General features: G+C 39.4%; 1 protein-coding gene across 1 annotated transcript; it reads right to left on the bottom strand.

The window, feature by feature from the left end:
* Positions 1-394: 394 nt before the first annotated feature.
* Positions 395-9235, bottom strand: ubl3b (ubiquitin-like 3b). The gene is made up of 7 exons (XM_084431253.1): positions 8924-9235; positions 8723-8824; positions 8170-8324; positions 4939-5047; positions 4128-4214; positions 3845-3922; positions 395-2019 (listed from the first exon to the last, which is right to left on the bottom strand). Exons 3-7 carry the CDS (start codon positions 8194-8196, stop codon positions 1967-1969), a joined length of 354 nt encoding a protein of 117 aa, XP_084287379.1. The 5' UTR covers positions 8197-8324; positions 8723-8824; positions 8924-9235; the 3' UTR covers positions 395-1966.
* Positions 9236-10883: the final 1648 nt, after the last annotated feature.

The raw sequence follows: 10883 nt of genomic DNA, 5'->3' as shown, positions 1-10883 counted from the left end.
CAGACAGACAGGCCAAAATCATGAGGAAAAAGCACTCAGTAAAGGATAGATAACGTCACAGAACCATCCAGAGAACCGGAACCACATCGCCATCTAGAGGCAGAACCACAGCACAACATAAACACACAGTGCCGCTGATTCATTTATAAAGGACGTGAGAATGACATTCAACATATGTTATTATTCACAGAAGGCATCACTAGACCCAAAGTGTATATAATGTGCCAGAACATTTAGTTCCTGAAATAGTGTTAATAGCAGCAATTAATTGGTGTTGCAGTTACATACACATCGCGATTTCTACATGACTGTGACATTGTTGGCCAGATATAATTTTTAGTTGATAATTCAATAAATATGCTAAAAATAAAAAATAAAAACATTTTACACGGTATTATTTGAAAGATTTTATTAATTTATAATACAAGATTTAGGGATTTTTTTTTACATGTAATCATTTGTAGCTAATTTTCATAGCAGTGACAATGATAAAACACTCTTGCAGTAATTGGCCAAACAAAAGAAGATTGGAGACAGTTTCTGTGGACATTTCCACAACAAACTCACTATCTTTCCAAAAAAAAAAATCCTCATCCACTCTCACTCCCACACACACACACACACACACACAATTAACACGAGTCAGCCATCTGATGTGTACTAATAAAAACTCAGAATTGGACAAGATAAAAAGGTCCCAATTATAACTCCATTATTAATAATATTAATTTCCCACAATCAAAAGGCAAACAAAACAGACAGCTTACAAACATTAGGAAATAAAACACTCAATTGTTTCTTTCTTCTGGCCCAGTGGGAGGCCATTAGGGCCGGCCATCCCCAACGCACATTTTTACCTCTAATGCAACAACGTAGCAGGGGGTCCATGAATCCATAGCGCTTATAATGGGGGCTTTTACCAGCCCAGCCCTTCGCTCCAGACAGAGGCTTTCGGATGATTTCCTTATTCTTTGCACCTGGACTGTGTCCCTCAGGACGCATTTTAGACAAGCATGGGACAGGATACAGATGATATATCTTGACTGGGCAAGAAGAACAGTTTGTGTCACTTCACATCAAACACATGCTTCTTCAGCGGAGACGAGGAAAAGAAAAGAAAAAAACTCTATTCAAGTAGACACAGGGTGAATGGTTTTCAAAGGCGGCTGGTACACACCCAGGGCGAGGAAACACTAGACTAGGGTCATGCACAGATGTTGACGGAACTAGGTAGTAAGAGGAGTCTGGCGACTTTGAGATCCACTCTCGATTGGTCCTAGGACAAAGGCAAAAAACGCAGGCGGCCATGGCACAGTCAAATCCACCAGCGCTATAGCAGACTCCCTCGGTCCACAGCAACAGACTGGTGCTTGTGTCATCGCACCTCTCTCTCCGTAAGCTCCTTCTGTTTGAGGCAGGCAGGAGGATTAAGACTACAACACACACAGTGACTTCAGATAAGGATCCGTGTTAAGTGCAAACCAAAGTCTGTGATAATGACGCATATTAAGCTTCATCTGAGTCAGGCGTGTAATGCCAAGTGAAAACTGACACTTGGGTGTTGGGAGAACAGGAGGTCTCTCGAATACAGGACGTCCCTCTGAAAACCTGTTCGCACATCCGTTTACATAATTTCCTTTCAATGATTCAGGTATGTCATATTTGCGCGGTTTAATATTTTCAGAGGAGGCGGCCTATAAACAAATGGCCACTTTACCAAGCAAAAATCAATTTTGGCAACCAAACGAAACGAGAAAACCAAACCAAGGCAAACGTATGAGATTTGATAAACTTGGCACAAGAGAGTCTCCGGCTACTATAAGGAGCAAAAACACTGAACGAAAACCTAGTCGCACTGTCCCTGGAGCTGTTCTGTAATCATCCAGAATGCACCACGGGTTGGTGAGCAGAGACAGGAGCGGGGAGCAGAAGGACAGGAGGAGGTGGGGAAAGCTTTGTCTGGGTTTTACAGCAGTAGACAGCAGCTGCTCTCTGTAGTCTTCTCCCTGTTCCTCTGGCCTACGAGAAGAGAGCAAATATTAATTGACACCTAAGAAATCACAGGTCCTCCTTTGAAACACTCTTCAGTTACAAGAATGCGAGGGAAAAGCAGGACACTATGATGACTTAACAGAGGAGGAAATAGCCCATTTTCTTCCTTGAATGACAAGGTATAGTCTATAATTAATGAAGGGTGGTATTAAAATCAACAAACCACATTCAGAGCAGAGTTAATGTAATGCATTTCAGAGTGAAAGAGAATATTCAATGAGAAATGCAAATACAGGACTTGATTTTATACATCAGGAATGGATTGGATCAAAGTGGGCGCTCTATACGAACCAGGCCCAGTTTATAATCGGCCTCAAATTCTACTTCAAATAAAAGCTGTTCTTTTGAACTTTTAATCAAATAATCCTGTAAAAAAAAAAAAAAAAAATTGTATCACAATGTTTCCACAAAAATAAAACTATAATAATAATTAAAAATATTTCTTGAACAGCATATTAGAATGATTTCTGAAGGATCATGTGACCGAAGACTGGAGTAATGATGCTGAAAATTCAGCTTTGATAAATTATATTTTAAAATATGCATAAAGTTATTTTAAATTTTAGCTGTGTTTTGGATCATATAAATATAAAACCACAAAGACTGAGGGCTAACAAATGGGTCATTTGTTCATGTTAAAGGGATGGTTGAATATGATTTCACTTTTCTAACTTTAGTTAATGTGTAATGTTGCTGTTTGAGCATAAACAACATCTGTTAAGTTATGACGCTCAAAGTTCAAAGCAAAGGGAGATATTTGCTTTTAAAGAAATCGTTTTTTAAGGACTACAACAAACGTCTGGTAGGGACTACACGACATTCCTCCCGGGTGAGTGACATCACCAACCCTAAAATTTACATAAACCCCGCCCCCAGAACACGATTTATAGATTATCAAGACAGAATATGCTAATCAATGACTAGAAGATAACTACACATAAACTACATAAATTCACCGACTAACCATTCAGAAATGTTGTCTACATGTTGTCACTTCTTCTCAAGTCTCTCCATCTTTCTGACTTCGGTTTGAACATAAAAGGCTAAAAGTTTTTAATTTTTTTTTGATATTTTTAAAATATCAGTGCTTCACTGTGTGAGGTAAAAGGACACCGCCCTCTGTGCCGGGAGCATCAGCTCATTTGCATTTAAAGGGACAGACACAAAATGGTGCGTTTTTGCTCGCCCTCAAGAAGTGACAACTTTAACATGCTGTATAAAATTATCTGTGGGGTATTTTGAGCTAAAACTTGACATACACACTCTGGGGACATCAAAGACTTATTTTACATCTTGTGAAAAGCGCATTATACCACCCCTTTAACTTTATCTATTGTGAACGCTTCAGTGTGAATGCTGCCTAAAACAAGCCTCTGCTCTGAAGCCAGTGTTTCTATTTTATATTATCAGTACATCAAAGCATGCAACCTGCTTCCTCATTCCAAATATAATAATGACAAGTCATAGTGAACAAGAAGCTTGCTTCAATAAAGCCAGCACAACTGGTTAAACCGGAAGTACCAAGAAAGTTACAGACTTTACAGATCTTACGTTACAGTTTTGACTCAGCATTGTGTGACTGGATAAAGTTCAGTGTTAATGTGACCGTTTGCATCTTTATTATTATAATGTGTCTGGAAGATTTAAGCCAGTTGCTACCTGGCATCAGTCCTCCAATTACCGCTGTGTCCTTGTCCTTAAAACAAAAAAGTGGATGTGGATTGGCAAGCCAAAGACATTTAGCCGTGTTTAGAGCAGTAGGAGCTTGCCAGAGGAATATATCAGGACTTACCATGGGAGTTCGGCTCTGGCAGCGTCTCTCTGGCAACCAAGTGCATGACAGTTGTTCGGCCAGGGGGCAACTTCAGAGCTATTCAACAGAGAAGTGGCATTCTGAATATCTGCAAACAACTTGGCTACTTTGCCAAGTACAAACAGCTTCTGACCTCCAGCATATTTTAACATCCACTTTCACTGTCCTCACAATAACGTAGAGACAGACAAAGAGAGCGAAACAACAGCACTGTCAAAGTGCGTTGACTGTGACAGACACGCAGACAAGGTCTAGTGCTCACCTCCTAGTGTGACATTGCCATGCAGGAAGCGGCCCTGGAAGATCAGCCTCAGGATGCTGGGGCTGCTCACACTCTCCTCTTCCCAGCCTGCAATGCAAGTCATTACATTCACTACTGAAACAGGCTTGCATGAAGCTTCACTATGAAAAAAATGGTCAAGATCATAGTTGGACCGCATGTGGTCAAAGATGATATCCAGTGAAAGTAAATCAGCAATAAGAAAAGTATCTAATCCATATATTTATTCCATATACATCTATGACAGACACTACCATTCAAAAGTTAAGGTTTTATTATGCTCACCTTAGGCTGCATTTATCTGTGATGGCAAAGCATCATTAATCCCGTCTTCAGTCACATTATCCTTCAGAAATCATTCTTATATGCTGATTTGGTGCTCATGAAACATTTCTTCTTACCATCAATGTTGAACAGTTATAAGTTATGTTTAATATTTTTGAGAAAAGATTGTTTAATGAATAGAAAGTTCAAAACAACAGCATTTATTTGAAATAGAAAACTCTTTAGTCACTTTTAATCAATATAATGCATCCTTTCTGAATAAATGTATTAATCTCTTTCAAAAAAATCTTACGGACCCTAAACTTTTGAATGATAGTGTTGCCATTTCAAAGTGATTGTTCACCAATTTTTTTTTACATTGTTAATAACATTTTACAGTGGATGATGTTTAGCAGTTCCACATATATTATTGAGTTTAACTAAAACTTTCTGTGCACAAAAAAGTGTGTTAAACACAAATACAATACTTTAGCTACAAATACAATTAAAATATACACTCAAAACATACCTGCTGGCCAGTTTTCAAAAACATGGCGGGCAATGTCTGTGGCAGAGTCATTCGGAGAGAAAGTGAAATCCTGCGTCTTCCCACTTACAAGGATCAGCCGTAGATTCACCTGTATCCGAGTGAAAGGAGAGAGGAAACTAATTAAATCTTTAAATTGTGAAGCAGTGCCCTATATCTCATACACAGAGACATTTCCACCAAATAGACCTCAATGACCCTTTTATCTGCGCTCACCCCACAAAACATGAGACGACCTGGAGAGTCCTTTGCAGAAATGGGCATTCCCTCCTAATTAGATTTATGTTCAGCTTTAAGGGTGAAACTAGCGGCTACCCTCTTTAAAGGTTCCTGTGAAAAGGTCTGGTGAGTGGGGAAACGCAGGGTAGGGCAGAGAGGAAGTGCTAATGCCTTTTCGTTTGCATGTAGTGATACCAGTACCCCCTCCCCTCCTTTCCTAGACACCCCTTCACCCTAATGAGATAACCCCAGGTGTCCCAGACAACCCAGGGCTGAGTTATTAAATTTACATGGCCCATGCATAACCCCTTGCAGGATGAGGGGAGCAGCATGGTGGATTAGCACAATAAATTTGCCCCATGCATGAGTCCTATTAAAAAGCAACAGACAGACAATGCCTTTACAATCAGTATTAACACCACAAAGGCCAATGTTCATACGTTTAAGAGATCCATCATGCTGCCTAAAACATAAGGATTATTTGATTTTTACTGCCAACAATAATTTAAAACATTTCTCAGAATAAAAATAAAACAAAAAATTATTTTACTATTATTTAATTACTATTTTATAATAATAATAATAATAATAATAATAATAATGATTGTACTATAATAATTGTAATTCATTTTAAATAAATTCCAGCAATAATTGTTACAACAGCTATAAATTCAGACATAATTTTGCTGGAAAACAATAACATACAGTTCCAAACCTTACTGATTTAAGCATTTTTAACTCATTCTAATTAATGCTTAAAGACAATAATAACAAATAAATCTAATCTATGTTAGCCAGCTAAACAATTTTACAGTGGTTTCAATTTTAAATCAGTTTGCAACAATATTCAATACATCAGAAGAAAAAAAAAAAAAAAAAAAAAAAAAAAGTTTAGCCTTGCAATGATGACCTGACCTTGATCAACCAACACAAGATAGTGATTTCGCCACACTGCCCAATTTAGGAACTGAACTGAACTTAATAAATTTGGCAGCATCCTCTTTGAATATAAAAAGCACCATAAGACTCAATGTCCGCATAGAAAAGACACAGAGTGCCAATATATCAACCCATAATTAAAATCAGACCAGGAACTTTGAGATTCCAAAGAGTCTCTTGTTCTAGTTTATTTCTTCCAGGGTTTAAACGTCCCCCTGCCGCCTCATGGTTTTCAATGACTGCACTTTAAAAATTACATCACCCAAACTCAGTGTACAGAGCTTGGCTGGGCATTAATGCTTTCGTTCAGAATCAGATGAAGAAAGGGGTGGGGAGGGGGGCTAAGAAGGTGAGCCAGTTGGCCCTGGCACTGCTGTGTATAAAGCCACATACAAAAAACACAAAAACGAAGGAAAACTAGCTTCATGGAGACACTGCAACCAGTCAGCGGACCAGGAACAACTTTCAACATGTTTCTGAGAAAGTGGAAGTGAAAGAAGACATTCAGTTCCTCTGTTTCAACTGAGTACAAGTTGAGTAAATCGGTTTATATTATTATTTAATTTGAGTCAAACATACTATATTCGTGGCATTAACACCAGCTCGCAATAGGGGGGCCCGAGTTTTCCTTCCACCCCACCGTGACAGCAGCCCAGGTCATGACCCAAATAGTGGAAGCAATCAAATAACATGACAGGAAAAGGACAACCTCTTCCAGCCACAAAAATGTGTTCATCCTCTCGCACCACGTGCCAGCTAAATCCTTACTAAGGGCCCCCCAATGCCCTAACCTAACCTACTGTGAAATCAGGCTCCTGTGCCGAGGGCATTTGCAATGTAGGGCACCCCACCCCCATTCAGACACTCTTGAAAGTATTCGGCTTTCACCTATGGGGAACCAGCAGTGAGAACAAAAGAGGTCAAAGCATGATGCATGACGTCATGAAAACAGACTGTTTACAAACCCCCGATAAAGGCACAGAAAGCCCTTCTCCAGCCTGCTCGGGTGGATTTAGGGTGTTATCAGCAAATCTGTGATGGATAATATAGACGAGAGCATAACAAACAAATAAGCACTCCCTGCTGCCCCAGTTCTTAAAGCCTTGACAAATACAAAACACCAAATCTGCCTAAATGCCCCAGAAACAGTACGCAAACACCTCTATAATCTCACGGCTTATAAATTTGTCTGCAATAACTTCAATCATGTTGCTTTCATCCCAAAATTCCGAGTATGGGACACCATACTTGGCTACACGTCATGTCACTTTCAAATCGAGAGCTTAAAGGCATCACCATTTGCCCCATCCCCAAATAATGGCAGTAAGTAATCTCAAAGCAACAGTTAGACTGAGACTGTAACATACAAGATTAACTTAGTTTGTTCATTTCAAATTCACAACTTCTCTATTATTTATATACTATTACAGTATTTCTTTTTTTATTTTGTAGTTTAATTATGTGCTTTTGTCATTTTCATTAGTTTCAATAAACAAAAATGAAGTTTACAGTAGTAACTGAGTGGTTTACAATAACATAACATTTTTAGGCTTAAACTAATAAATTATTTCACAGACAGAAATGCAATGACGTCTCCCCACAAATGCGGATAAAGGGAACAGTTTACAATGAAAACGGTCATCATCTGTTTGCCCTTGGTTTGCATAAAACATGCAAGATGCATGTAGATTTTTGTGAATAATGATGCAAAGTTTAGTCTATTCATCAGATAAAGCCATCAAAGGTTTGAAAAATAGTTCATGAATCATAGTTTCCCCCGTCTTATAACTTGACAGCCATGGTCACCATGCACTTTCATAGCATGGAAAGGAGCAGCATGAACATTGTGCCAAGTAACTTTTATTGCATTTAACAGACAAAATATTGAAAATATAATCAGTTCTGTGGAGCAACAAGGTACAAATAGATGACAAAAATGTACATATTTAGTACCTTTAAGATTTGAACGCATTCTAAAATGACACCTGATGCTCATCATGTTGATATTGTGCAATGGTGCAGGATGTAAAGAGAGATCTGGCCTGATATACTCACTGTGTCAGGATCTCTCTGAGAGGTCATGGCTGTGATCAGAGGTGGAGGGCAAGCCAGGAATCGATGGTTGACCAGCAGTGAGAGGGCAGCACAACCCCTGGCACAAAGACTCAGTATGTGTCTTCTCCCTCAGGCCTTTCACTGCCTTGCACAGCCTAACACCAAGTCAATTATTCACAACATGCCACACAGGTTTGTTTACTATACACAGTCCAGTGGTCAAACCAGCATTAACACGAGATAACTAATTACTATCTTAAGTGACAGTTTACTAAGAAAAACTGCAAAGTCTAACAACATACAGGTAAGATGACAAGACATTACAAACACTAGACAAACACTAATTCACGAGATCCTGGTGAATGTTTAGCGAGAAAGTTAACTGCTAGGTAGTAACTCTAACTTAAGTGATCCGATATACTGATTAATGAATCACCGAAAACAATATAACGTTACAGCCATATAAACAATACAGAGCATATGGCTTATAAACAGATAGACGTTTAAGAGCGGAGCTGCTCCTGGAAATGCAACAAAAACAAACGTCACATACCTTTGCTCTACTTGACGTGAAGCCAAACTGTTGTTTGTATTACTGGATCAGCATTATATATCAGCTTGAGTGCTTGAATCCGTGTTAGGAATCCAGACCTGCCTGTGAATCAGACACCAAACCAGGATGAGCTCGACTGCTGATCAGGAAAAAAATATATAGTCCAAAATCAAAGACACATCAAAACGATGATACACGAACCATTAAAGAAGAGAGATGTCTCGATTATGATGCGAGAGATGTGAACGGTTGTATGAGCAGAGAAAGTGCGCGCGACCGCTGGCCTTGAGCTGGAATAATTTTGACTGCGGCAAAATAAAGAGGAACTAAAACGACCGCTTTGATCGAGTTACAGACGCCTATCAAATCAGGCGCGGTCGTTTGATGGTCCAGTGCTTTCGTGATATATTAACTGATGGGTATATCCATCGTTATAATCAGATTAGATGTAGCCAAAATCACTCGCAGCGTTCGATCAGATTAATGGTTGAGAATTTAAAGACACCGGAAGTCAGCTGGCCATATATGCAGGAAACGGAGCACAAGGCTTTCTGGGACTTGTAGTTTTAATGCAGCTCTCCATTTTGTTCGCACCTTGCAGAATGGCAGTCATTTCACATGCTGTGTGATGGAATGTGGGGTGTTCTCTCTCTCTCTTTTATATCTAAATGAGCTTTTCATCTTTTGCTTGTCTTTGATTTTAAATGTGTTTAAACGTTCTGTTATGCCATTATGTAAGCAAACTCAACATTTGGCATGAATACTGACTTTATCTTCTATTATGAAATTCCTTATAGAATTTAAAGGGATACTCCACTTTTTTTGGAAATAGGCTCATTTTACAACTCCCCCAGAGTTAAACAGTTGAGTTTTACCGTTTTCGAATCCATTCAGCCGATCTCCGGGTCTGGCGGTACCACTTTTAGCATAGCTTGGCATAGATCATTGAATCGGACATGACCATTAGCATCTCTCTCAAAAAAATGACCAAAGAGTTTCGATATTTTTCCTATTTAAAACTTGACTCTTCTGTAGTTACATCGTGTACTAAGACCGACGGAAAATGTAAAGTTGCGATTTTCTAGGCTGATATGGCTAGGAACTATACTCTCATTCCTGCGTAATAGTCAAGAAACTTTGCTGCCGTACCATGAGTGCAGCAGGCGTAATGATATGACGCAGCGCCTGAAAATAGTCCCCAGCTCGTAACTTCCAACGTGACCGGGACTTAGTTTGTCTAACCTATTAGACCTATTTTCAGGCGCTGCGTCATATCTTTACGCCTGCTGCACTCATGGTATGGCAGCAAAGTTTCTTGACTATTACCAGAGCCCGTCTACGGAGAGCCTGTCCACTCCCTATTTAGCCCTATTGTACCGAATTTTGGTTGTAGTACCACCAGAGTTCCACTGGGGGCGCTCGCCATGAGTGCAGAATCAATGGGAGTCAATGGGGCTAGACGGCTAAATTTGTCTCTTTCACCCGATTGCCGTTGAGAAATCTCAGATGTGATTGTAGATTTTGCAAGTTCAACATGGGTTTTAGGTCGAAAGTTGAATGAACGAGTACTTATGTCGTTTTGATTTCTTACAGGTTGAGTTGTTGTTGCCCATAACACGCTAGCATTCTGCTAATGACGTCAGCATTCTGACGTCATTGACATTTTGAAAGACTTTTTTAAAGCAAATAAGTGACTCTAAAAAATCTAACACCCAGCAATGTGTAATTTCTTTGCATCTCCTTTCGAATACAACATTCAAATTACTAGATAAAAAATTATATCCTGAGAAAAGTGGATTTTGAGGGGTATACCGCCATTGACCTCCATTCATTCTGCACTCGTCCTGTGAGCGCCCTCATATGGAATCGGAGTGGAACTGCAACCAGTTCAGAAGCCGGAAGTGTAGTGAGAGTGAAACTTCTCGCCATATTAGACATTCTCTGCTATTACGCAGGAATGAGAGTATAGTTCCTAGCCATATCAGCCTAGAAAATCGCAACTTTACATTTTCCGTCGGTCTTAGTACACGATGTAACTACAGAAGAGTCAAGTTTTAAATATATCAAAACTCTTTGGTCATTTTTTTAAGAGATGCTAATGGTCCTGTCCGATTCAATGATCTATGCTAAGCTATGCTAAAAGTGGTACCGCCAGACCCGG

Source organism: Rutilus rutilus (genome assembly GCF_951802725.1).
Source record: "Rutilus rutilus genome assembly, chromosome: 14".
NCBI lineage: Eukaryota > Metazoa > Chordata > Actinopteri > Cypriniformes > Leuciscidae > Rutilus > Rutilus rutilus.
This window is presented reverse-complemented; position numbering and strand designations above follow the sequence as displayed.

Bases quoted from the DNA above. Each gene is read 5' to 3' on its own strand.
- ubl3b (XM_084431253.1), bottom strand. From the start codon at position 8,196: ATGACCTCTCAGAGAGATCCTGACACA. The intron at 5,048-8,169 runs GTGAGTATATCA...ACTCGGATACAG, and splicing joins CTCAGAGAGATCCTGACACA to GTGAATCTACGGCTGATCCT. The intron at 3,923-4,127 runs GTGAGCACTAGA...TCTGTTGAATAG, and splicing joins TGGCAATGTCACACTAGGAG to CTCTGAAGTTGCCCCCTGGC.